Genomic DNA, 26461 nt, shown 5'->3' with positions numbered 1-26461 from the left:
GCCGGGTGTGGTGGTGTGCACCTGTAGTCCCAGCTATTCGGGAAGCTGAGGCAGGAGAATCGCTTGAAACCAGGAGACGGAGGTTGCAGTGAGATGAGATTGCTCCACTGCACTCCAGCCTGGGCGACAGAGCGAGACTCCATCTCTGAAAAAAAAAAAACCTTAGCAGGGTGTGGTGGTGCATGTCCCCTAAGTGTTGAGTCCAGGAGTTCAAGGCTACAGTGAGCTGTTTTGCTGCCAGTGTACTCCAGCCTGAGCAACAGAGCAGGACCCTGTCTCGAAATAAACGTGTGCGTGTGTGTGTGTGTGTGTGTGTGTGTGTGTGTGTGTGTGTGTGTGTGTTTGAGAGCACTGATTTGTTAAGCACACTCCCACTGCAGTCTGGACGGCAGAAGTGCTGCAGCTCCCGAAACGTGGAGTTCCCACCCATGACATGACCAGCGCGGCACTGCTTGTGGGGAGCCTGTCCCTTCGCCCGACCGCAGGATGTGGCTGCAATGGCGCAGCCCTGCCCAGCCTGTGGGCAGAGCTCAGAGTAGACAAGGGAACGGAAGACACAGCTCCCTTTTCCAAAAGGAATGTTGGAGGAGCGGCTTGGGATTTACCGCCCCACCGGGCTATTCACCATTCCTTGGCCCAGCTGAAACATCCGGGAGAAACCAAGCGTCCAGGATGACTTTGACTTTTGGCGCTTCTCCCCATCCCGCTTCCTCCCTCCACCGGCCTTGGCCGACATGGAAATAAACATGTTGCAGGTGCACCCTTCGTGGAGCTGGGGTTTTGAAGAATTCGTCTTCTGGGACAGATGCAGAAAGCCCAGACAAAGCACATGCACAAATACTATGACAAATATGCTTTTTTTCTTGAGATTTCTGGAAACTCACTACAACTGAGAAGAGCAAAGGGAGAAAGTTGGAAGAGACCTCCTCATCTCCTGATCCAGCAGGCAGTGGCCTGACAATGAACGCCCCCTCCAATGCTGCCCAAGTGTCTCTCAACCCTTCCCCCACCACCAACCCACAGAAGCGGCTGATCTGCCCTAGAGGAGCCCCTGGAGCAGAGCACGAGAGCAGGACTCCAGCTGTGGGAGCGGCATCTGGCTTCATCCAGAGCACCCCAGTTCCAGCTCTCAGAGCAGCACCTGGCTTCATCCAGAGCCCCCCAGTTCCAGTTTTCAAAGCAGTGCTTCAACTCACTCAGAGCCCCCCAGTTCCAGCTCTCAGAGCAGCAGCTCGCTTCATCCAGAGCACCCCAGTTCCGGCTCTCAGAGCAGCACGTCGCTTCATCCAGAGCCCCCCAGTTCCAGCTCTCAGAGCAGCAGCTAGCTTCATCCAGAGCACCCCAGTTTCAGCTTTCAAAGCAGTGCTTCAACTCATTCAGAGCCCCCAATGTTCCAGCTCTCAGAGCACCTCGCTTCATCCAGAGCCCCCCCAGTTCCAGCTCTCAGAGCAGCACCTTGCTTCATCCAGAGCCCCCCAGTTCCAGCTCTCAGAGCAGCACGTCGCTTCATCCAGAGCTCCCCAGTTTCATCTGATTCCCTATTTGGCTTTCACAAACTATGTCACTTTCGTAAAATCTCTTGGCAAAAAAAAAGAAGTAGCATTTTCAACAATCACAAATAGAGTAATTTGTCCACCTGCACCCAGAATGATTCCTACTGTCTCACATAGCAATTTCTAAAAGTCTTTCTTTTTTCTTTTTTTTTTTTTTTTCTGGCTGATCTGATGGCTTCTTAGCAGAGAACTGTGTGTTCCTAAGTTTCACCTAAATCTTGACCATTCGAGAAAAATCTCTTCATGAAGAGCCCTGAAATTTTGGAGGAAACAAAAGTGCCTTAAGTTTGCTCTCTTATCATGTAGAGCTTAAGTGTAAAGGACAACGTTCTATCTATAACTGAGGGTTTAAAAGAAAGAAAAGACCACAGAAAGCAGTGGCAGGATGGAGGCCTATTTCACTGAGTGAAAAATATAGAAACAAAAACAAAGAGATTCATTTTGTTGTTAAAAAGAGAAAGGAATGTGTGTGTTGAAGCCTTGGCAACCAGTGACGGATTAAACAAGGCAGCAGACAAGCGCTGGGCAGGTTCCCTTCCTTCCATGGGGCAGGGGCCAACTCTGGCCAAGAAGGTCTGTGTGGGGCAAGGTGGGGCCGCTCCTGGACGTAAGTCACTCACTCTTTGGGGCAGGGCTGCCCTGCAGTCTGTGGAGCCTCCGGAGCTTCTCAGGACACTGGTGCTTCCATCCACCTGGAGCCACCCCTGGAAGGCCCAGGCACTGTGCGGCCAGGTGAGTTTCTGCCTCAGGTTTCCAGGGCACTTCTGACCTGCCGTCTGACTTACAATGTTCCTCCCTGGCACTTTTTTTATTCCTCTCCCAAATGCTTCTGTTTAATTGTTCTATGATGGCAGAATGAAGTTAACTACCACAATCTGGAGAGAAATCTGGAAACCTTCAAAACATTACTATTTACACGTTCAACGATAAAAATGTTTAAAAGGCTGTGGCACATGATATGTTTGGAGTTATCCATTTGTGGCTTAGTGGAAATACTACCATAGTTGATTCTGGCATTTTGGTTTCTGAGCCTTAGATGCAGAAAGTATGTTAAAAAAAAAAATGAAAATCCTAATTGAATATTCATGAAACTAATTATAACTGAACCAATCACTTGATCCCAAAATGTTTTTTTTCTTATTGGAGAACTTGTCTACCCTTTCACAGTGGAAATAATACATCCAGGAATGGCACCGGACAGGCTGCCCTCCTGGCAGATAGTGATGGCACAGCGTCACTGTCAGCTAATTGTTATGGAGCATCATCAGAAAGCCAGTCTCCAGAGCTATTATCCGAGTAGCCAAGTGGAAGGAGATTTCCTTCCTTCCGTCCGTCCTTCCTTCCTTCTGTCCTTCCTTCCCTCCGTCCATCCTTCCTTCCTTTCTTCCTTCCTTATCTTCCTTCCTTTCTTCCTTCCTTTTTTTTTTTTTTTTTGGCAGAGTCTTGCTCTGTTGCCCAGGATGGAGTGCAGTGGCATGATCTCAGCACACTGCAGCCTCCGCCTCCCAGGTTCGAGTGATTCTTATGCCTCAGCCTCCCAAGTAGCTGGGATTATAGGCGTGCACCACCACACCTGGCTAATTTTTGTATTTTTAGTAGAGACGGGGATTCACCATGTTGACCAGGCTGGTTTAGAACTCCTGGGCTTAAGTGATCCACCCGCCTAGGCCTCCCAAAGTGTTGGGATTACAGGTGTGAGCCACCTCACCTGGCCAGATTTCAAATCCTGGTGATAAAATGTGATATAAGGGAGAAGTCCATCCAAGTTCTCCAGACATCATCTCAGCCGATGTCTCTACAGGGCAATCCTCTTCCCACCTAGGAGTGTGCCCCTGTAGAGATGATGCCTGAGCAACGCGCCTGGGCCTGCACCTTGCCTCTGGAGAGGAGTCCGGAAGTGTTAGGAGAGTCTTCTCTCTGGATGATGCTCTCTGTAAGCACAGGGTTTCTCTCAGGACGATGCTCTCTGTAAGCACAGGATGTTACCCAGCCACACTTTACTCTTCTTTCTTCCGTTTCCAGACGTCTCACTTCATTTTCTCACACTCCCCTGGCTCCTGGGGATACATCACTCCCCACATCTTCACATTCCTCCATATTCTGATTATCAAATTCCCTTAAATGTCGACATGCATTACTTGAAAAATGTAAAACTAGCAGATTATAGTAACCTCTCAAACCCCTCAAAATAACTGCTTCTTCCCAGGCCTCATTGGGGAATGAGCCTCGTGTATTTCAGCACATACGCCAGCAACAGGTGCCAGCTCAGCTACCGACACTGTTTCAGGATAGCTTTCTAGAGGCATCATCTTCTAACGCCTTGATTTCATCACAGCCAGTGTTTTCTATTTATGAGAATGAGATTCTCCTTGGGGTAAGTACGGGAAAAGGGGGTCTATTTCTTAATATTAGGAAGACAATTCTGCACTTTAATATCTTCTGTGTTTCATTTTGTTCAGTGCATTTGAAGTTCAGTGAGCCTGAGCCCCCAGTGGGAGCAGGGCCCCTGTCACACCACGGCTCGCCGAGCAAGTGCTCCATGAAAGCCAGGCTCCAACTCCCCTGTGGGAATGGGACCGCTTTTTGATTCAAAGATTGTCCTCAAATAAATGTGGGAGCCTTCCTATTGGGAGAGTTTTAGTGTATTATTATTAATTTCCAACATTTATAGAGGTCATTTGAATCTTAGAAACTACAGGAATGTCAGCTCCTCTCACCATCTGATCATCCACTTAGCATCCTTCCCAAGGCTCCGCTCTGCCTTCCACCTCTCACTAAATCACACAGCTCTACACAGAGAGTTGGCAAAGCAAACTCAAAGCGCCTGAGGTTAGTCACTTCCTAAAGAGACGCACCACCTCGACACATGGAGACTCTCAGCCCAAACCCTTTTTCTCCCTGAGTCCTCTAAAGTCACTAACTATTCTTCCTCCCTAAATATCTCTGCAAAGCTTGCAGCCTGAATTGCTGAGGAACATTCCAGTCATGTGACTTCGTGTCACTCATCATAAGCCACCACTGGAGAGCACCAAATGGAGCCCATGAGACATCTGGGAATTCCAGCACCACAGAGACGAGGTCTTGGTCATGTGGCACCTGCTGGGAGGACAGGGGACCACCCTCCTGGAGCAGCAGCCGGACCTTCGAGAGCTGGGAAAACTTTAAAGAGGGGGCTGAGCTGGAAGGACCTGGGAAGATAGGGAGGCCGAGCCCCAGCAGGATGCCGGGAAAGGATAATTCAACATACAGACTCGAGCAGTTCCAACAAGGACATGTTTACAACCTCATTGCAGCTTCATTGCAAAAGTCAAACTTCCCCCAGGACAATTTGTCATAGCTTAGCATGAACTTCAGAATATGGACATAGTCTTCATTACACTTCACAGAACTGGAATCCCTGTGTCCTAAAAGCAAGCTAAACTGATGGGTTCTAGGAATCTAAATCACTCAGCAATGAAAAAGTGTGCCTCAAAGTTAAGGGAAGAAATCAGAGGATGGGCAGGGTGGGGAAAGAGCACAGCTCATTACTCTCAGTTGATCTGGACAAGGAGGCCCACCATAAACAGCCCTCCTCAAAAAAAACTGATAAATAAAAAATAAAAAAATAAAGAGCCCTCCTCCAGTAGAAACTATGAGAAAGGGAGAGAAAGTGTTGGTGACAGTCAGACGGGCTAAGACACTAAGGCATCGTCCCATTGCCAGGTGAGCCTAGTGATGCACATCGTATCCTTGACTTAAAATATCACAGCTTCTCAAATAATAGCAGCCCTGAAAAAAAAAATCATAGGACATGAGCACCATTGTAACAATATGGGTAGGGAAATGCCACTAGGCGTAACAGAGTGGTGTTTCTAGCACGGCTGCCTCATCTGCATGGGTATGTCAGCTTACCAAACTTGGGTGACAGCCAGATGTCTCCATTTATGTCAAATAGTGACGCTTGACCCGACTGAATGTGCTACTAGAGTCAAGATTTTAATTAACATCCGAAATGCTTTAAAGTGCAGTAAAACTCAATATCAGACTCTTACTAAATATTAAACGAAAAAATTAAGAAAATCAACATGAAGTCAAATGAAAACCACTAAAAGATTAAACCTTAGTTTGGTTCAACTGAAAGGGCGAAAACCTAAAAAGTTGTCATAAAAGTTCATTTTTAGGTATTCTCTAAAAATTTGTAACAAAATTTTGCAAGTGATTCACTTGCAATTCAGAGTGTACCCAACACCATTGAAAAATGAAGTAAATTTTTCTTACGCTTTTAATATGGTTTGGCTCTGTGTCCCCACTCAAATCTCATCTTGTAGCCCCCATAATTCCCACATGTTGTGGGAGGGACCTGGTGGGAGATGACTGAATCATGGAGGCAGGTCTTTCCCATGCTGTTCTGTTGATAGTGAATATGTCTCACAAGATCTGATGGTTTTAAAACGGGAGTACCCCTGCACAAGCTCTCTTTGCCTCCTGCCATCCATGTAAGATGGGACTTGCTCCTCCTGAGGCTTCCCCACCCACATGGAACTGTAAGCCCATTAAACTTCTTTCTTTTGTAAATTGCCAGTACTGGATATGCCTTTATCAGCAGTGTAAAAACAGACTAATACACCTTTCAACCAAAATACTGCCTAAAGCCTGGGCACTTCTACAGACACAGGCAAGAACCTCTGTGTTTAGAGCTGAGGTCCAAGGATTTCCTGTAGCCCTCCCTCACACTGACCCAGTGCATAGATCATTACTCATTATCAAACAAGCATTTTAATCAAAGAATATCTACAATATGTTGACATTATTTTGCATCTTTGGTTCTCACAAGTGATGCTTTTGTCTCTTAACACATTTCCACCAAAATGAGTTCTTCATAATGGATGTAAGATACTTTGAGGGCTTGGATACAGAGATCATGATCAACTTCAACGTTAAAATGTGGCATTAATTCACCTTTAAATGTCAAGCCAGTAAAGGAGTGTGGAAGGAAGTTGGTGAAGCTGAGACAAGACACCTGGCCCCACACCGGGTTCCTGAAGCTTCCCAGGCCTCAGATGCCCTATTATAAAATTCAGGATTTGGGTGGGCAGACCTCCAAACCCCTCCTAATGCTCAAGTGAGGGAGGTAAATGGAAAATAGACTAATTTTCTTTACAATATTCTACCCCTAAATATTATTAAGTAAGACAGACGTAAAATGTTTATGTCCTCATTATAGCAATGTTCTAAGAAAGTCATGTGAGGAAAGTCTTGAAAAGGCCCCAAAGTTGTTGGGTAGTACCACTGTGGAGGAACATCACTACTTTTCAAAGTGTCTATTATGTTGTTACATTGCTTGTAGAATTCCTTTAATTACCTTAGAAGGATATCCCATAATTTCTTTCTAAGCAACTGCTCGGAGGACTGGGGTCTAGGGGATTTCATTTGAGGAGTTTTGTGGTCATTTAAATACATAGGTCTTAAGTGTGCTAATTGTGATGTGAGTGTAGCCACGTAAGTGGGCAAATGCAGTGCACCAAGAATATCTTTTGGGGTATCAGTCAATCAAAGCAAATTTTATCCTGTTTACAATAAATTAAACGTTATCTATGAAAGGTTTCCAAAGAGTTCAAAATTCTAGTGAGAGAAACATTGATCAGGGAAGATATTTGAAGCCTATCACTTGAAGGAAACATGATTGAGTGATGAGGAAACCAAAGCACAGAGAAAATGAATCGGGCCAGCGTCAACCACACGGACTTCGGGGCTCTTCTCACCAAGGTCTCACCCACCCCGGGGCTCACCCAGCCCAGGGCTCACCCACCCCGGGGCTCACCCACCCCAGGGCCCACCCACTCCAGTGCTCACCCACCCCTGGACTCACCCACCCTGGCTCACCCACCCCAGGGCTCACCCACCCCAGTGCTCACCCACCCCAGGGCTCACCCACTCCAGTGCTCACCCTCCCCAGCTCACCCAGCCCAGGGCCCACCCACCCCAGGGCTCACCCACCCTGGGGCTCTAGCTACAGACCCAAGTTCTGCTTCATTTTCACATGTGAGGGTGCCAGGATCCTGTTTCATCAACTCACTGGGATCAACCCAGGCATGACTGAAGGAACTCATCTTCCCCACATCGGGAGAATCCCCTTCCTGATGCGGCAAACGCCCCCTTTCCGGCTTGTCCTCAATGTCACACTTCCTGCCGATGGCCCAGATTCCCCACCAGGGACCCAGGCGCGTCTGTGACCTTCATCAAAACACACCTACGAAGCCCTAGACGCTTGCACAGCACGAGGCCCATGACCCGGCTTTGAGCCTCGGGTTGACAGAACTTGCACTGATGACATCGCTCCTGTCAAACCGTTTGCTCCAGGACCTTCCTCAGGCCTATGACCGAAATCCATTACATGACCTCGTCCATCTGTGTCTCAAGTTCCTCATCTGCAAATGGGAACAATGAGAGCACCCACCACATCGAGGGTGTTGTGGGGAATAGAGTTTATTTGGGTAAACCATTTTGAACAAGGCCCTGGATATAGTAAGCATTATTCATAATTATGACCACGTTTCCACACTGTTGATGACAACAGAGGGAGTACTTAATGTCCATAAATTAAACTTCCATGTTACGCTATTTTCCAACACACAGTTAATACAATGAATTAGCTTTAATTATTATACAATGAGAACTAGTATAAGCAAACATCTTCCTGCTCTGTGCCTCCTTTACACCGAGGAGTGGGCATTCAGACCACTGCAGGGTGCAGAAAGTGTTCCCAGAAGGAGAGCTGGGGGTGTGAGGCACACAGCAACATGGCACAAACACAACTGCAGGGCAGGGGGGCGTGACAGAACAAGCACTTCGCATCTCGAGCCTGAAGACGGCCCGGACAGGGGTGCAAGCTGGCCCAGGACCCTGGGAACCTTCGTTTCTCCCCTAAGATGCCTGGGCCCCATTCCTTAGCAATGAAGGCAAAGGGTGTTGTCAAGGACACACCAACATCACACACAACTCAAAATACTGCACTCCAAAGAGGCTGCACTCCCCATTTTACAGCATGAAAGACTGAGACTCAGAAGCTGGTCCAAACCCATGGCGAGTGGGAATCCAGGACTCACAACAGAACTGGTGATGCCAAAGCCCAGGACCCCCAGGGCAGGCAGCACGATGCCCCCGGAGGGGCAGGGTGAGACCGTCTCCCTCCCAGGACCCCCAGGGCAGGCAGCACGATGCCCCCGGAGGGGCAGGGTGAGACCGTCTCCCTCCCAGGACCCCCAGGGCATGCAGCACGATGCCCCCGGAGGGGCAGGGTGAGACCGTCTCCCTCCCAGGACCCCCAGGGCAGGCAGCACGATGCCCCCGGAGGGGCAGGGTGAGACCGTCTCCCTCCCAGGACCCCCAGGGCAGGCAGCACGATGCCCCCGGAGGGACAGGGTGAGACCGTCTCCCTCCCAGGACCCCCAGGGCAGGCAGCACGATGCCCCCGGAGGGGCAGGGTGAGACCGTCTCCCTCCCAGGACCCCCAGGGCAGGCAGCACGATGCCCCTGGAGGGGCAGGGTGAGACCGTCTCCCTCCCAGGACCCCCAGGGCAGGCAGCACGATGCCCCCGGAGGGGCAGGGTGAGACCGTCTCCCTCCCAGAGAGGCTGCTGGATCCCAGTTCTCTCTGATGAGCCAGTATGTTGGTGGCCCCAGGGGAACTGTCCCCACACCCTGAAGCCTCACCACAGCCCGGCCTCTGGGTCACACTGCAGGATTATGTTATCATGACATCCCCCCAGCCTTCCTAGGAGTTTAATTGTTTTGGAGTAAGTGCAAGAGGCCCAGGTTGCGTTGATTCCACGTGAGAGTGTGTCGCGCAGCAGGATCTTCAGGACCAATCTTTGTGGCAGGTGGGAAAGACCGGCCACCCCCTGTGCTGCCCCCCTCGCCAGAAGATGATGGCACACAGGCTGCAAGGGCCCCCCATCCTGAATTGACCGCGAAATACCACCATGAAAAAAGAAACAACTGGAATGTTTCTATTAGACTCATTAGAAAGAGAAGGGAAGAGAGAGAACAAAACAGGCTTGGAAAAATTCCAGGGCTTCGCGGAGCTGGGCCTGCCATCCTGCTCAGCAGGGTCAGGCTGATTTCCATTAGGACCAGCCCCAGAGAGGAGGCGGCACCACATGTACTCGTGGGCGTGGGGAGGGTGGGTCTGGGCCGGGGCTGCAGCGAGCGCGAGGCCAGGCTCCCACCCCGGCAGTGATCACAAGCACGGCTGGAAGGACGTGACGCGGGGCTCATGTTCTGGGAGGATTACTCTGCCGCATACATATGATCAGTGCAGGCTCCTGTGTATTTACAAACAGTGACTCCAGGCCACTTTGTGATTACTGGGCACCCGACGGGAAACACAGGGCGATGAAGTCACTGCAGCTCCAGTGCAGGGTCGGTGGGTGCCGTTTGTCACTGAGTCCATCGCAGTCAGCCAGCCCCTCAGGCACTGCTTGTGTTGAAGGTGGGGTTGGACGGGTGGCATCCCCGTGGCTGGCATCACGCTGGGGTGCTGGGCAGCTTTTCAACTGGGTTCTGACTCCCCTGTTGTAGACAGTGGAATGGCACTCACTGGAAGCTGCACTTTGTTTTTATTGAAAGTGTCTAAACACACGTTCCTCCTGGCAGCCCTCGTGGACGGTCCGGAGGAGCTGCCATCTCCAGGTGACCGTGGAAGGGAGAGCTGGAGAGGGGCGTGGCGAACGCGCTGTGCCTGAGGCAGTGTGAGGACACAGGGCTTTGCCATCTCTCCCAGGTTGTGCACAGTTTGCCAGAAGGAGAAAATGGAGCATGACGTGGAGCAGTTGCCGTTTCACATGAGCGTGTGCATGCTTGTCCTGAGCAGCTTCTTCAAAACCCTGCAGCCCTAGTCTTGTTGTTGCTTTTCCCCTGAGCTCATGCCTCACAGGCAGAGGGATGAAGACTGAACTCATTCACCTCGGTGGACATGACGACCCACCCGTCGCCCACATGGGGCAGCCCAGGCTTCTTCCTGCCCTCACAGTGACATGCCTTTTGCTTGCCACCAAAAACGATGCATCCAGAGTCCCCTCCAGGAAATCCCACCTTCTCCTCCTGTTAACAGTACCTGATGTCCCACAATCCGGAAGCACCCTCCTAAAAATGTAAGGAGTCTTCTCTGAGATCAGCCTGACCTGGGGCGCGTTTTGAAATCCAGCACTAGCCAGAACATTCTTGTGGGAAGGCCACTTCCCTTCTCAAGCTTCGGCACTGGGGTTGCTGACAGAGGAAAGCTCCACGTGGGAGAGTCACTGTGGCCGCCAAGTGGCACCGGGGAGTTTCCATGAGAGACCCTGCTGGGGTGCCATAAGGGTCTCGCAGCACCGAAGGTACCCGGTGTGAATGGAACCCACTGCGAGGCTTCTCTTTGTGGCCTGCTTCAATGCAGCCTGACCTGGTTGAGGTTAACTCAAGGGCAGACCCATGGCCTGAGAATGGCCGCGGCCACCTGCCAGCCCTGCAGCCCCTCCACGCCCCACCCACCCTGCCTCAGTCTTGCAAAAACCCAGAGCCTTGCCCTTGCCCCTGCACAGCTAATCGCAGCCATAAACGGCGACAGCCAGGCTGCGTCATTAGGGAACGATGTGTGTGGGACCCTCTTTTAAACTATCTAGCAATTGAACCAGAAGCAGATGAAGTCACTTCGCAGAGCTCAGGGAAGAGACGTTGGCCCACACGTCCAGCTCCGAGCAGTGACTCCTTCCCAGCAGGCCCGTGCCCCCACACCCACTCCGCCCTCCCTGGGCTTTGGGGTGGCCCTGGTACGAGGCGTCTGCAGTCAGAGGCTGGGCTGGGGGCATCTCCACCCTGCCTGAGTGCCGCGCCCTTCCACAGGAACAGACCGGGAAATCGGGAAGTGAGGTGAAGACTCCGCCCAGACGTTTGCATGGATTCACGGAGGGGGTCACCCTAGTCCTCTAATGCTGTTGAGATACAAGGTTTTGAATCCATATTGATTCTGCCACTTGCAATTTTCTCCCCAGAGTTGCCCATTTGTATAAAGTGAGGCTAGGTTGTTCGGTTTGTTTTAAACCCCTCAGGTCTTCCTCTAAGTTCAAGGTTTCGGACCTCCAGGAGATAATGGCTCATTCTATGTCCTTTCTGTGATATTCGACATCAGTAATTTTGAGTGACACCCCAGAGATAATAATGAAATCTGTACCTTTTTCTTTACATTTTATAAAATCTGTGTAACCTTTACAAGGTGAAGAAGTTATCAAATGTTCTTCAGAAAGTTCATTTTAAGAAGGGAACAATAAACAAGTATAAACATGAACATTTTTAAGTAGGAGAGAATGAGGAAAGAAAAGGGCCCAGCCTCTCAAAGCCGGGACTTGAGGGCCACCCACCACAGCCAGCTGCCAGGCCAGCCCGGGCTTGGTGGCCGCCGAGCCAGCGTCCTTCCTGCCCCTCTCTCTAAATCCATCATTTCTGATTCTGCTTAGAGAAAACCACGACTGGGACAAGACACAACACAGGAAAATGTTGAGTTGATTACAAAGTTCACCAGTTAATTCTTTTATATCTTAAAGAAGAAAACTCATAGACCAGACCCCAAGTCGGCTGCCCTCCCCTGGTCCTGTCTGGGGCCAACTGAGGGGTCAGAGCCAGGCTCTCCTCAGCACCCCTGGGCTGCACCTCAAGCTGGCCTGGTTCTTGGACAAAGCCCCAGTTCCTCCCAAGGCCCTTCATGGCAGCCGGTCCTCACTCCGCCCCGGCACCCTGCAGGGGCCCCTAACGAGCCCTCCCCTCCTGTCCTGGGCTCCCTGAACCCAATACACACAGCTCCCATCTGAGACCCCGGCCACCAAGACCCTCCGGAGTCAGCTTGAGAGCCACCTTTGGGCCAGCGCCGACCCTCGGCCCCACACCATTATCCGGTCTCAAACCGGGACCCTGGCCACAGGGACCCCGGCCATAGGACGTGCACCTGTAGCATCTGCTGGAACACTGGCCACGCACAACCTGTCCCCAGCAGCGTCTTCAGCACATGGCCGGTACAGGTGTAGCTTCAGGATGCGTCCCATGGAGAAGTTGCAAGCTCACCTCCAAATCGAGACACACCCGGAGTGCTGTGGTACGATTTTTTTCACATATTTTAGTGGGTTTTCTTTTCCCTTTCTTCATCAAAGCCTCCTCCGTTCCCCAGAATGTGTGTTTAGAAAATCCCAAGAACAATCTGATCAAGCACCGGCTGAAGGGCAAACGGTCTACCTGCAAACACCTGGTCTCACCGCCCAGGTGCCTCCCATCTGCAGAACCTGTCAGAGCCGCAGTCTGGCCCTACCCAGGATGGGGAGATGAGTTAGGGGCGCGTGTCCTGAGAGCTCTGGGTTTCGTGCTGTGAAGTTACGAGGGGCTGTTTTCAGTTCTGAATGAACCTGGAAAACCCAGAAAGCATCTAAAGAAGAAAGGGTGAAGAAAACGTGTGACCAAAAAAAAAAAAAAAAAAAAAAAGCCCAGTTAGATTTCGGCTGAGGTTAGTTCTAGGTTAGTTTAATTCTTCTTCACAAACACTTCAGCGATGCCTCAGCTCTCAGAGCCACAGAGCCCTTGGGCCTCCTCATCCTTCCTGGGGGAGCCAGGACACACGGAGCCCAGAGGCAGCCCAACAGGAGAGACGGCCACAGGGCAGAGTCACAGGAGGACACAGAGTGACCTCCTGCAGGCATCATGGACTGGGTGGAGCCTGGGAGAAACAGAGACAGAGAGATGAATAAAGATAGGGAAATAGAAAGATGAATAGAGTAAGAGAGACACAGAGATAGTACAGAGATGGACAGAAAGACAGAAGAAGACACACAGAGACAAGGACAGAGAGAGATCGAGACAGAAATAGAGGGGCAAAGAAAGATAGACAAAACAGAGAGGGAGAATGGCAGAGACCAAAGATAGAATCAGAGAGACAGAGAGAGAGGGAGAAAGATAGAGAGACAGAGATGGAGAATGGCAGAGATCCAGAGAAAGAATAAGAGAGACAAACAGAGAGACGGAGAGAGATAGAGGACAGAGATGGAGAATGACAGAGACCAAGAGATAGAATCAGAGAGACAGAGAAAAGAGGGAGACAGAGAGACAGAGATAGAGAGACAGAGATGTAGCATGTAGAATGGCAGAGATCAATAGACAGAATTAGAGAGACAGAGACAGAAAGAGACAGGAAGAGACAGAGAGAAAGAGACAGAGAGAGACAAAGAGACAGATAGGAAGAAACAGAGACAGAGACAGAAAGAGAGAGAGCAAATGGCAGAGACTGAGAGAATCAGTGAGACACAGAGAGACAGAGAGGTACAGAGAGAGACAGAGAGACAAAAAAGAGAGCGGGAGAATGGCAGAAACTGAGAGACAGAACTGAGAGACACACAGAGACAGAGAGACAGAGAGAGCCTAGCCTCTAACTCTCCACTTGGCTTTGCCAGGGAAATTCTTTTCTCCTTTTTGTTGAACTCCAGGGTAGACTGAGAAGAGTGAGGAGGAGACCCGGAGACAAAGGCACAGCCCGAAATGACAGGGCCGCAGGGTGACGGAGCCTTGAGGCCACCACACCCCCTGGCTGCCCCACACTCTCTTGGGGCACAGCCCTGGGTCCCGAGTTCCTCCCCCACCCCCGCCCGCCACCCTGAGCACACTCTAGAACAGCCTGCACCTGCCTGCGTCGGACAGCAGATTCAAGCCACACTGCCCTGAATTCCTCAGGGCAGATTGCCCTGACTGTCCGGCCAAGGCCCTGGGGACTCTGGTGCAGAAACAGAGGCTGTGTCCTCCCAAGACCGACTTCCAGGGAACTATGCCCCCGGCCCTGCTGTCAGAGCCACTGGGAGGAGGGCGTCCTGCCCCTGCTGTCAGAGCCACTGGGAGGAGGGCGTCCTGCGTGGAGCCCGGAGGAAGCCCCAGAAATTGACAGAGTGTGGCCTGGGAGTCAGCTTCGTGTCAGCCTCCGGGGAGCGGAGCAGGACAAAAGCCTCGGCCTGGCGGGCTGCCCTCCTTCCTGCTGCCTTCTAGAATAAAGTTGGCCAGACAACCTACAGATATGTTTGGAATTTAACAAAACAAAACAGAAATAAAAAGGTAGTAGAAATGAGGGAAGGGACTAGGAATGGTGTACAAATCTAAATGACAGCTGCTAATGATTTTTCAAAATTTCCTTCAGATTTTGGGGTACAAAAAAATGCAAGTGGTGTTTTGAATATCTGAGCACAGAAATTTTGATTTGCTGCACTTATTGTTCTTTTGGGTTAAAATCCCTCATGAAAATCACATGTCTGAGAATCCTATTACTGGAGAACACTGAAATATAATATTCATTTAGCAAATAAAATAAGTTAAGCGATTGCTTTGAATAAAACCCGACTCACAAAGTGGACTGACCTCACAGCAAAAAGAAAATAGCACCCTATTTAGCCAGTCCAGGCCCCAGGCAGGCAGCCCGCCTCACACTCCCCCTGCTTACTCTGGTTATTTTAAAACCAAAATTCTGCTTCAATAACATGATACTCTTATCTGATATGTGGGTAGTAATCCTGAATGTAACATGCATATCCCAGACTTCTAAATAAAGACAGTAGAAACATCAAGCTAAAATGTCCCTGCTTTTTAATTCCCTAATTTAGCATTTTGCATCATGAGCCAATTCTTTTAAGCTGGAAAGTTGAACTCACTTGAGGCAGCAGGCCCGTGGGGTATTTTTGCAGGCAAGGTGGCAGAAACTTTGCTGGTGGTGGTAACCCCAGACCCCACCATGGGACCCTCCCCTAAAAGACAGAGCTCAGCCATTCTGGGGCTCCCTCCTGTGGTGGATTCTTGGAACCAGGGAACCTGGGAGACAACCTCTTCCACCTCTTCCAAAAAAGGACAGGGGCTTCCCCTCACACCATCTGGGTGATTGCACCTGGATGTTTCCAGCAGGGTGTAGGTGGTGGGAGAGATGCCAAGAGTACAAAATAAGAAGTTATGACTCCACCTGGGTTTTATCTCTAAATGAAAAGAAAGATCTATCTTTGGCAACTCTCTCCAAAAGAGAAATCTTTTAAGAATGAAGAACTGATTAGCATACTCACAGATCTGCATATCCTAAAAAAAAAGAACTTAACGGACGTGTATGTTCAGGTCAGAGAGATTGCTCAGTTTCCTTAGCCTAAGGTGTTTACAAAAACCTAGAAAATATACACCCAGAGAGGGAGAGAGAGAGAGAGAGACAGACAGAGACAGAGAGAGAGCGCGAGCTGCCAGGCAGGGATTCTGTGAGGACACAGGAGATCATGTCTGTAGGGCACAGAGAGAGGGCTCTGTCATGTTTTAGGAGAGAAGGGTACAGAGTGTAAAGTGGGTTTTTTATTCTTACAGGCACCTTAATCCCATGTTTCAGATGCTTTCATCCTGTTTCTGGAGAAGGTGTCCATGTTTCCAGAAAATAGCCTTCGCATGTGGCAGAATGAGGCAGAAAACATGCTCTTATGACTATTCAGAGCTCATGGGACAATGTTCTTCACAAAGTGTCAATTATTGGATTAGTGTAAGTTTTTAGAGTAACATTTCCAGTTACATGTACTTGGGAGTTCAATTTAGCATTTTACTGATGATTTCTAAGACCCCAGCTGTGGGCAGGGGCGACCCGAGGGAGAGAGGGAAAGCTCAGTATTCAGCGCTCCTGGGCTTTCCCCTGGGGAATAAATCAGTGCAGCAAATGGAAAGGTAGCCTGAGGGAGTGAGCTCTAGCCACGCCCATTGCTTGGGAGAATTAAGGCCAACCCATTCACGGGAAGAAACAGGACCATGTAACACATCTGCATCAACTGGTGGCTGTATTTCCAACCTAGGATAATGGAATCAAGATGAAAAACTAGTTTGAATAAAAATAATATGTAAAGTATCATGTGGGGGTGCCAAAAAATTCAAAAAACAATGAGTGGTGGAAACTGGTTTAGCAGAATCTTAAATTTGGAGACACTTAGGATTATTATCTGATCACCAACTAGTGCCACCTCACAAGGTCACGTTCGGGTTTAAGTGACCAACTGCTTGTGCAAGAGCATATCTGGTGTTGGGACCACATTCTTAAAAGGGTATCAATGAACCAAAGCTCCAAACAGAACCCGGTGGAGAAAAGGAACTGAAAGTGTCAGGGCCCGAGATCATTCTTTTACATCCTGGAAAGCAGCATCTACTACATGCATCCAGCACTTCAACATGAATATCTCATTTAGTCTACACAAACACCCCAAATACTGGAAGAGAGAACCCAGGGCCTGAGAAGAAAGGGGTAGAGGAACAGGGAAGAGAAGGACCGGCTGGGGAGGGGTCCCATCTGCTGACAACCTAAGCATCTTGTTTAAATACTTAAATAAGGGGCCCTGGAAAATAGATGATGCCCGTTCCTGTTGATTCATTAAGAGATAAATGTTTAAAGATTACACAACTCTCAGCCTTCATTCCAACACAAACCCTTTCAGCATTCCTAGTTGACAGCTTCTTATATAGGATCCAAGAGGAATTCTCCTTAGAACAAATTTCGCTCTATGGTGACTGGCATGACAGCAGGCCACCAGAATGCTCACATTACCTTTCTTGCTTAGTGTTCAAAACTTTATGTACATTTGTATTCCAAAGACAGAGGCCTAGACTGTCTTTGAAAGGGCCATAATGTCATATTATCCAGATTGATTCACCAGTAAAAGCTACCTTCATCTTTTCTCTCTCCTTCCTTTTCTTTTTTCTCTTCTCCCTCTTCTCTTTCTCCTCCTCCTGATAGATAAGCACATCTCAAGGAAGCAGCAATGACAGGATCCTGATTGAAACTCACTGTCCTTGGGAATGTAGGACCGCAGGGCGCAGTCCTGACCAGGGTCGGAATGGGATTTGATAGGCTGCTAACTGCTTCTTCTTTGATGCGGCCATTTCACAGTGAAGAATACGACTGTCCCTCTAAAGATATGTATGTTACAAAATCTAACTCAATTGTCCTTTGAAACGAAGGGATGACAGAAAAGCACGTGTTTATTTTATGCTTCATTAAAGGTAATGAAACCTTCTAGAGGGTCCAGAAGTGCTTGTCACACACAGGGAGCTGGACAGCCCAGAATCTTAATGCCAAAGAATGGCCATGCACGGTTTATCTGACAGTCCCAAGCTGCCAGCCACCGCAAAATGAAAGGATACTAACTTCTTTTTTCCAAGGTACATTTTAGGTTAGTTTTAATTGTACTTAAAAAAATTCTTGATTACACAGACCCACATCCCATGTGGCATGAATTAATATACAACCAAAACCAAAAATATACCCTAAAGTTGGCCTGATTCTTTTTCATTCAGATCTCTCAAATTATTTTTAAAATTATAAGCACATATGGAATTTCCTTTGTTATTTGAAATTTCTATCTCCTATTTAAAAGTAATTCTCTTATTTAAAAGGTGACTATATTTTATGAAGTCATTTTCCCTCAATTCGATTGTTAATGTCAGGAAGAATATTACAGTGACCGCTATAAATGTGAGGAAAGTTTGTACACAATGGTTCTGAGATACGACTTCAGCTTTACATTTTTTTCTCAACGTTGTAAGAGGCAGAGGAATAAGGGGGCAAGCGTGTGGGTGGATTCATGTGAAGATGGATCAATCCGCACAGACACTGGGAATCAGACAACAGAAGCTGGACACAGGGAGCCACAGGCAGGTCTGCGTTCACTTCTGAAGATGGGCGATGGGCCACAAATGTGGTTCCATGTGAGCAAAGAAAGAAAAAACAAGGTAATTAGCTGTAAAAAACTGAACACGGGGGTTAGATTTTGAGTGGCACATTAGACCCACGACACCAAATGCAAGCAGGGCATCATAAAATGGTAAAATTGGAAAGTACTTGGTGATATGTGTCTGCCCAACACAGGGACCCCATTAAGGTAATATCAACCCTACCATTCTAAAACTGAAAACGTGCCCAAAGACATTAGAATTATGAGTCTACTCACTCCAACAACACGTTTCCATCCTTGCTCAAAGTGCTATGAATATGTTAATTAGTACTTTAAAATGTAAATATGTATCGCGAGGCTTGTGGTAGGAAGAGGGAGTTTAGCAAAAGATGTGCATAAGCCTCACTGCCTCAGTGGAGACAGGGTAGCCAGCACCATCCTCCTCCCCATCACCATCCTCCCCATCGCCATCCTCCTCCCCATCATCGTCCTCCCCATCACCATCCTCCTCCCCAGTTCTGTCCTCCTCCCCATCCTCATCCTCCTCCCCATCACCATCCTCCCCATCCCCGTCCTCCTCCTCATCCCCATCTTCCTTGCCATCTCCGTCCTCCTCCCCATCGTCATCCTTCTCCCCATCATCGTCCTCCCCATCGCCATCCTCCTCCCCATCTCCATTCTCCCCATTGCCATCCTCCTCCCCATCTCCATCCTCCTCCCCAGTGCCGTCCTCCTCCCCAGCTTCCTGGGAGTGGTCCCACACCTTCTGCTCTGCTCCTGAAAGCCCAGGTCACCACCAGGAGGGCTGCTCAAGTCCAGCACAATGTTGCTTTCATGGCAGAGAATCTGAAAGAGTCTCTTCCATGGGAGGATTTTGCTCCTTCACAACTCAGCCCTCAATATCATCAACTCACCACTAATCCTAGTCACAAATCCCAGGTCGGTTTGGGCCTGATCTGGGAGAATGCCTACCATCTTCCTGGTCCACTGTGGGCTGATACATGGGACAGCCCTGACCTGGGCAGGGAAAGCCTTCAGGAGTCAATGTCCCTAATCCCAAGAAGAAATCAAATGTCCATGGTGACACCCAGCTGGTACGCAGGGTGGATTTATTTGATTCTAGCGCCTTGATTGATCACTGAACAGAGTAAGAGATAAACAAAACACCCTGACGCAGGCAAGGTCAGCTTACATACCACAGCATTTTTTTTTGCCAACAAACTGGTGAACTTGTCCTTTAAGAAGTGACTAAAATCCAACAGACTCAGTATCCAAAATGAGATGGGCCTAATGGTGACCTGCACTCAAGGGCTCTGAACCCCTGATCAAACACACCACAGGCCATCGTGTTTACCTACAACTCTTCCACCTTCAGAAACTTTGTTATTATTGGAAGACTCTTTTCTAAGAACCTCAAATGTTAAGAGTTTGCCTACCCCTTTGCCCCTAAAAATGTCTGCTCTCGGCTGGGGGCTCGGGCAGGGATAGGAACAGTGAGAGATGCTGCAGCTGGCTCCAGGGCAGGGCCCAGGGCACCCACACTTTAGCAGAAGGAAGGAGTGTGAGGAACAGAAACTAGAAAACCCTTCAAGGAGTCTCAGCCGGTGCTAAAATAGAAATAGCAGCATCCACGGTCAGTATCTTGGTAAAAGGAGAAGCAAAGGAAGTTTCTTCTAATTTGGGCAGAAGCATAAAAGAGAAAGAAAATCGATGACCAGCCACAGCGAGTGGATCACTTGATCTCAGGAGTTTGAGACCAGCCTGGACAGCATGGCGAAACCTCATTTCTAAAAAAAAAAATACAAAAAATTAGCCAGGCATGGTAGCATGTGCCTATAGTCCCAGCTCCTCAGGAGGCTGAGGCAGGGGAATCGCTTGAGCCCAGGAGGCAGAGGTTACAGTGAGCCAAGAGTGCACCACTGCACTCCAGCCTATGGGACAGAGCAAGACATTGTCTCAAAAAAGAAAACAAATAGATGACCAGGGGGAAGAAGACTGTAAAGTGGGCAGAGATATGTGCTGAAGGAGAATGCAGCCTGGACATGCTATATTGACATTTGCCTTCTCTTAAGTGACAGTTTAATTGGTGGATATGCCACATTATGTCATACATAATAAAAATCAAAATAAAATTGTGGTTCATCAAAAAGAAGTCATTCTGAGACTGTCTCTGTGTTGAAAAATCTAGTTAAATTAAGCCAGATATTATAATATAAAATTTTCATTTGTAATTTTTAATCCTAAACATATAAATGTGATTTAATATTTTACTTGGTTCTCTTTATTTGTTTTATTACAATCTTTGCTATTTGATGTCTGGCCTGAAACTGCAAAACCACATAAGAATGTCTGTTATTTTCACTTGCAGAGCAATTTCTTTTTAGCCCATAGGAAATTAGGAATCAACAAAATATTAATTCATATTATAAATCTTCCGTCTTGTGAGCTACAGTTAAATATCCAATATATTAACTGTTGTACATATGTTACAGACACACAGTGACTAATGCTGGGATCTTACTCTATTACTCAATGCCATCAATTGGAGAAACATAAGGGCTGGCAGTTCTAAAGACTATTTCTTTAATTTTCTCCTCTAACTTCAAAATCCTACTGGAAATTCATCATTCTAAGTTTGTGTGTTGTATGTGTACAACAGTTTATCTTTTGTTTTTGTTTGTTTTTGAGACAGAGTCTCACTCTGTCACCCAGGCTGGAGTACAATGGCACAATCTCAGCTCACTGCAACCTCCACCTCCTGGGTTCAATGAATTCCCCCGTCTCAGCCTCCCAAGTAGCTGGGACTACAGGTGCATGTCACCACACCCAGAGAATTTTTGTATTTTTAGTAGAGATGGGGTTTCACCATGTTGGTCAGGCTGGTCTTGAACTCCTGACCTCAGATGATCCACCCGCCTTGGCTTCCCGAAGTGTTGGGATTACAGGCGTGAGCCACTGCGCCTGGCCCAGTTTATCTCCTAATTCAAAAATATATAAATGTTACCCTTGACCTCCAAACCAATGTTCTGCTGACAATCTTAATAACAATCCCCATTCTAAGATCCTGGATTGGCAAGAAGGCTTATTTTGATATAGAATTACTGAGAAATCTGTTCGGTTCTGAGCCATTGCAACTGACGTTACATCCATGCCCATTGGCTGCATGGTCTTGTTAGGGACTGCAATTGCTTATAGTGTTATTTACGGTCTTGATTTCATAGCAAAATTAAAGTGATTCTTCCAGATGTTTGGGTTTTTAGACGCCATGTAAATGGGCTTCTAAGTTGGAAAATTTTGATTATGTTTAGTTCTCTCCTCCTTAACCACCTTCGTGGTCCGTCTTCTACTGGGGAATGCAGTAGAAGCCCTCCCAGAGCATGAAATGGACTCAAGGCATTTGCAATGGAAGAAGAAAGGGAAAAAAATCACAGTAATTCCCTTGAAGATCCAAGGCTGAGTGAGAACTGTATCAAAACAGGACGAGGTAGGCATTCCAAACCACAACTGCTCAGAAATGGAATAGCATTTTTATTTTGGCTGTCTCAGCAAAATCAATATTAAATCATCTCATGAACTTGCTAATGAAACTTTAAAAAAATTACACACAGGTAAATATTGTTTTCTTATCACCTTTCTTCTCTTTCAAAGCAAATAAACGCAAATAGGAGTGGGAAATAACTGTTTCAGGTCTGTGGTCATGCATTCCACAAGACCAATAAGAGGCATTTACCAGGTGCCAGACCCTCTGTGAGAAGATGAGGATTCAGGATGAAAGTCAACTACAGTCTGAGAGGTGAAACGGCAGTGTGGAATTGTAAAGTTCCTGAAGACAGTGCAAAAAACAGTGCAGGGAACTCCCCTGAAGAAAGAAAAATAATGGCAGGATGACTTGAGAAATATTCAGATCTGCTTAGTGACCAGGTGCCCTTCAGAGTCTCTCAAAACTTCAGTTTCCTCATCTCTTGAATGTGGAGACAATGGTACCTTTAACGAAGTCGTGCGTATGACCTTAGGGGAGCGTTAGGTATTGGCAGTAAGAGAAGTCTGAGAAGGATGGTAATGTGACTTCAACATTCTAAGTGTGAGTAAAATATGATTTAGTCAACATGGGAATGAATACTTTGGCTCTAACCAAAAACTTCTGGGAAAGGGGTTCCAGGCAATATTGTTCTTCTCTCTGCCTTTAAAGAAATCACCTAGGTATGGGCTTATGGATCAGTCCATCAAAATTCATAAAATGACAACCATGATAAAGTTGAGTAATTGTGATCACGCCTGTTTGCTCTTTGAAAACAGAATTATGTGTAACAAAAACCATTTATACTAGAGATCATTCCCTCATCTCAGTCATTCACAGAAATAAAAAGGAAAATGGGCACGGTGTGGCATTCAATGTACCTCCTTCTTCAAGGAAGAAATTGACCTGCATTCAAATTAGGGCACATTGGACACACTTAAGAATGCCATTGTTGACTGGAGGTGAGAGGGTCTGAGCAATAACCAGGAAGTTGTGCAAAGCCATCAGAAAGTCACAATGAGAGGACACAGAGGGCCTCATGGTGCCATTTCTAAAGAACGACTTTGGTGGAAAGAAGAGAGATCATTACCAGACAAAGTGGATTCTCTGAATCTTAAACATAAAGTAGCAGAGGTGAGCACACCAGCAATGCTGGGCCCACCACGAAAGCACACTCACCATAGGTGAGGAAGACAAATGCGTGGTCCTGAGAAGCCAGGTATGGCAAACTGAAAGCCCCAGAGAGGCTGACATATTTCCCTGCTTCTAGATGAGAAGAAATGAATGGAGTAGAAGGAAGCAGAGAGGCAAGCTTTCCTCCTTGGTCTATAGAGTCCCACATGGCTACTCCCACAAAGTCCACATATACACCTAGAGCCAAGTGGTGTGCTCTGAGAATCTGCAGCAGGTGAAAATACTGCAAAGTTGAATCCACACACACCTTAATGCCACAACGCTATATGCATTGATAATTATGGTATCAATTGATAACACTCTCTTATATGGACCCACGGCATGGGCACCATCAAAACAATGTTAGCTGGAGAACTCACATATAGCAGGCGCATTAAAAGCCCTACCTTTAATCCTCATCACATGCTTGAAAGAGATTATGTATTCTCATTTTACAGATAAGGGGACTGAAGATTATGAAATTAAGTAACTTGCCTGAAGTCACACATCCAGCAAGACCCTAAGCTGTGGGTCCCACCCACTGCATGGACTGATACTGCCTCTTGATTTATTAAAGTAGGCAGGATGCAAATCGTAGGGAGAGAAGGCCCTTCTTTGAATGAGGGCCTCCGGAGACAAAAGAGATTTCCAAAAACCAGAAGGCAATTTGAAAAGAGATGAGCACACTGAAAAATCCTGCACATCTCACATCTCCCAGTGACCAGTCAGATTTCAGGCCTGCCTCAGTTACTTTGTAACTCAACTACTTCTTGATTTTCTAGACTGGGGGTGGAGTGAGAAGAAGTGTGTCAAAATGTGTTATGGATTTAATCTTTTCTTCGGGATACTGATTTTATTTGCAAATGTAAATTTCAGGAAAACTGTTCTTGGGGAATGCAGCCAACAGGGCAAAGCCCACGTGGGGTATCAGCTCCTGCACAGAGACCCCACATGCAGTGGGTCTCACCGCAACCCAAGACATCCTTGGGGCAACCTCAAGGGGGCAAAAGCTGAGAGGGTTCAAGTGAATAGTTAGAGAGAAAGGGGAGAGAAGACAAGAAAACCTGCCGAGTCTTAAACTGTTCTAATTACTAACTACCTTGATTCTGCTCTTCCAGGGGGGACCAACAGGCCCAACCCCACCCCCCCCCCACACACACAGGGCAGCAGGCAGATGGCAGTCTCTACTTTTTGCACTTTCAGAAAATCTGAAAATCCGTGGCAACTGTAGGTACCTGCTGCTACAGTCCTGGAAGAAAATGCTATGATCTCCTTTGGAGAATTGGCCTTAGTTTCTCTGTCTCCTCTAGTGTGCTTTAAGAGTGTGTCGGGGGTCTGTTTGTGAGTGTATACATGAGTATATTTATGTCTAGAGGCATGTACAGATGTGCATATACATGAATGCCTCCAGTGAGTATCCTCTGAGGGCCCCCTCTGGGGAGATAAAGGATCTTCAGGGAAAGCCTGAGTGTGTGAAAACCTCCTTGGAGCCCCAGTTAGCAGTTTCTAATCTACAAGTCATTTGTGAGACACAAGGCAGGGACCCCGGGCTGCTGCAGAAGAATTTGAGGTATGAGCAATGAACTCACAAACCATCCTTCACACTGCTAAAACGCAAAAGAAAGAAGACGAAGAAAAAGTAAAAGAAAAAGAAAAGATGCCCACATGACTGTTTTAAATTTGCTGAAAGGCAGAACCAACCACAGCTTATTTCAACCATCTTTATTTTCAATACAATAAACATCTTTAGGACAAGTCCCCGGCCACTTAAAAAAGACGGCTGTCCACCAGAGGCGTTCTCGCTACCTTCGTGTTTTCTCAAACACTTGTTCAAAAACACATTTAAGTGGAATGTTTTCGTTTCTGGCGATTGCATTAACGATGGGTTTGCAAACCCTGCAAGCCCAGGAGGTCGGCTGGAGCTGGGGGCTGCAGACACCCGGCCTTGGCCCAGCGGCCGCCGCGGGTTGGCTTGGCCGGCGGGGGCTTGGCTCAGCCCCCTCTACATAGCTCCTCGTTTGGCACCGCGTGCCTTGCCCAGGCCAAGGCTGTCGCATAGAAGTTACAGCTCAGAAAGAAAAACACACAGCGGTCAACCGCGGTGACCCTCGCGCTCAGGAGCGCAGCATCCCTGCCACGAGAAAGAACCCAGAGGCCCCGCAGAGCGGGGAGCCGCCGCCTCCCTCCAGTTCTGTCCTGAGAAGGGAAGAAAGCGCTTCTCTAATAACACTCAGGCCCGTGAAGAATCATCTGTAACCTCATCTGCTTCTTCCTCGGCTCACTTACGAGGGTCTCTGGGAGAGTCAGACCCACGAGTGGGGCCCACGACTGGCAGCCCCTTCAGCCGGCGAGAAGCCCGGGATCCGCGCGGCGCACGAGCCCAGAGCGGCCGGGAGAACGCGCTCAGGCCGGGTCCCCGTGGGCGAGGTGGGCGCCCAGTCCCGGCGGGTCTGTCTTGGCCTTGGGACAGTCCGCGGGGCGGCGCCGGCGCTCCCAGACCTGGTTCCCCGCAGGCTCAGGCCCAGCAGTGAGTGCGGGACACCCGAGCGCACCCGCAGCTCCCACTTGTCCGGGGTCTGCAGGACCCCAGGATCCTCTCACAGCCGGGTCAGAGCCCCCGAGACAGGTGGGGTCCCAGCCGGGTGGAACCCGAGGAGCCCGTCGCAGCCGCAGCAGGACCCCGGCGGGCAGGGTCTCCAGAAGCCCATCCCAGCCGGGTCCCAGGCGCGCACGCTGCGTCCTACCTGCTCCAGCCCCGCGGGCAGGCGAAGGCTCCACGGCCCCCGGGGCCACCTGCTCCCCGTGCCCAGGCGCCTGGGCCTGGAGCGGGGCGCGGGGACCTGAACCCGGCCGGCTGCAAGAGGCGGCACCACTTGAGCTCCAGGTCCCGCGGGCCCGGGCTTACCGTGAGCGCCGAGAACTTCTGCGCGGGCACCGGCGGGAGCAGCCCAGCGAGCAGCGGCAGCCAGCAGAGCTGGTGGAGCAGCATGGTGGCGGAGGTGGCGGGAGCGGGAGATCGGCCGCGCCCTGCGCCCTGGCACTGCAGCCGGGAGAGCCCAGTGGGCGAGCGCGGCCGGGCGGGCGCGTGGAGGGGCGGCTCCGCGATGCTCTCCCCACCGCTCCCGGCGGCCCGGCTGGAGCAGCTCCCCTGCAGGCACCCAGAGGTCCTCCGCGTCCTTTGCGTCCGCCCTCGCTCCTGTCAAATACCCCGGAGCTTCCCGGATCCTCCCCTCCCGCCCGCCTCTCTCCCTCCCCCTCTCCTCCCCCAGCCCCACCTCCCAGCGCCCGCTGCCGCGCCCGCTCCGCTCCGGTGCCCGCTGCGGCCCAGAGGCCTCCCTGGCGCGGGTCTGCGGAGCGAGAGGTGGAGCGGGGGCCACCAGGGCTGCGCAGTGGCCTGTCCGGGCTGTCTCTGTGCCTCCTTCCCCGCGCGCGCACACTCACACACACACGTGCACACTTACACACACGCACACCCAGGCACACGCACGCACTCATACCCACGCGCG

At 49.2% G+C, this 26461-nt stretch overlaps 1 protein-coding gene across 2 annotated transcripts in view; it reads right to left on the bottom strand.

Annotated features, from left to right (window-relative positions):
* The window catches only part of SMOC2 (SPARC related modular calcium binding 2), a 218847-nt gene extending 192635 nt beyond the window's left edge, over nt 1-26212 (bottom strand). For both annotated transcript variants that reach the window (XM_031012452.2, XM_019030074.4), the window contains exon 1: nt 25861-26212. In XM_031012452.2, coding sequence (XP_030868312.1) covers nt 25861-25944 — 84 coding nt within the window. In that variant the 5' untranslated portion in view covers nt 25945-26212. The remainder of the gene's footprint in view (nt 1-25860) is intronic.
* Nucleotides 26213-26461: the final 249 nt, after the last annotated feature.

Source organism: Gorilla gorilla, chromosome 5 (assembly GCF_029281585.2).
Source record: "Gorilla gorilla gorilla isolate KB3781 chromosome 5, NHGRI_mGorGor1-v2.1_pri, whole genome shotgun sequence".
Classification (NCBI taxonomy): Eukaryota; Metazoa; Chordata; class Mammalia; order Primates; family Hominidae; genus Gorilla; species Gorilla gorilla.
This window is presented reverse-complemented; position numbering and strand designations above follow the sequence as displayed.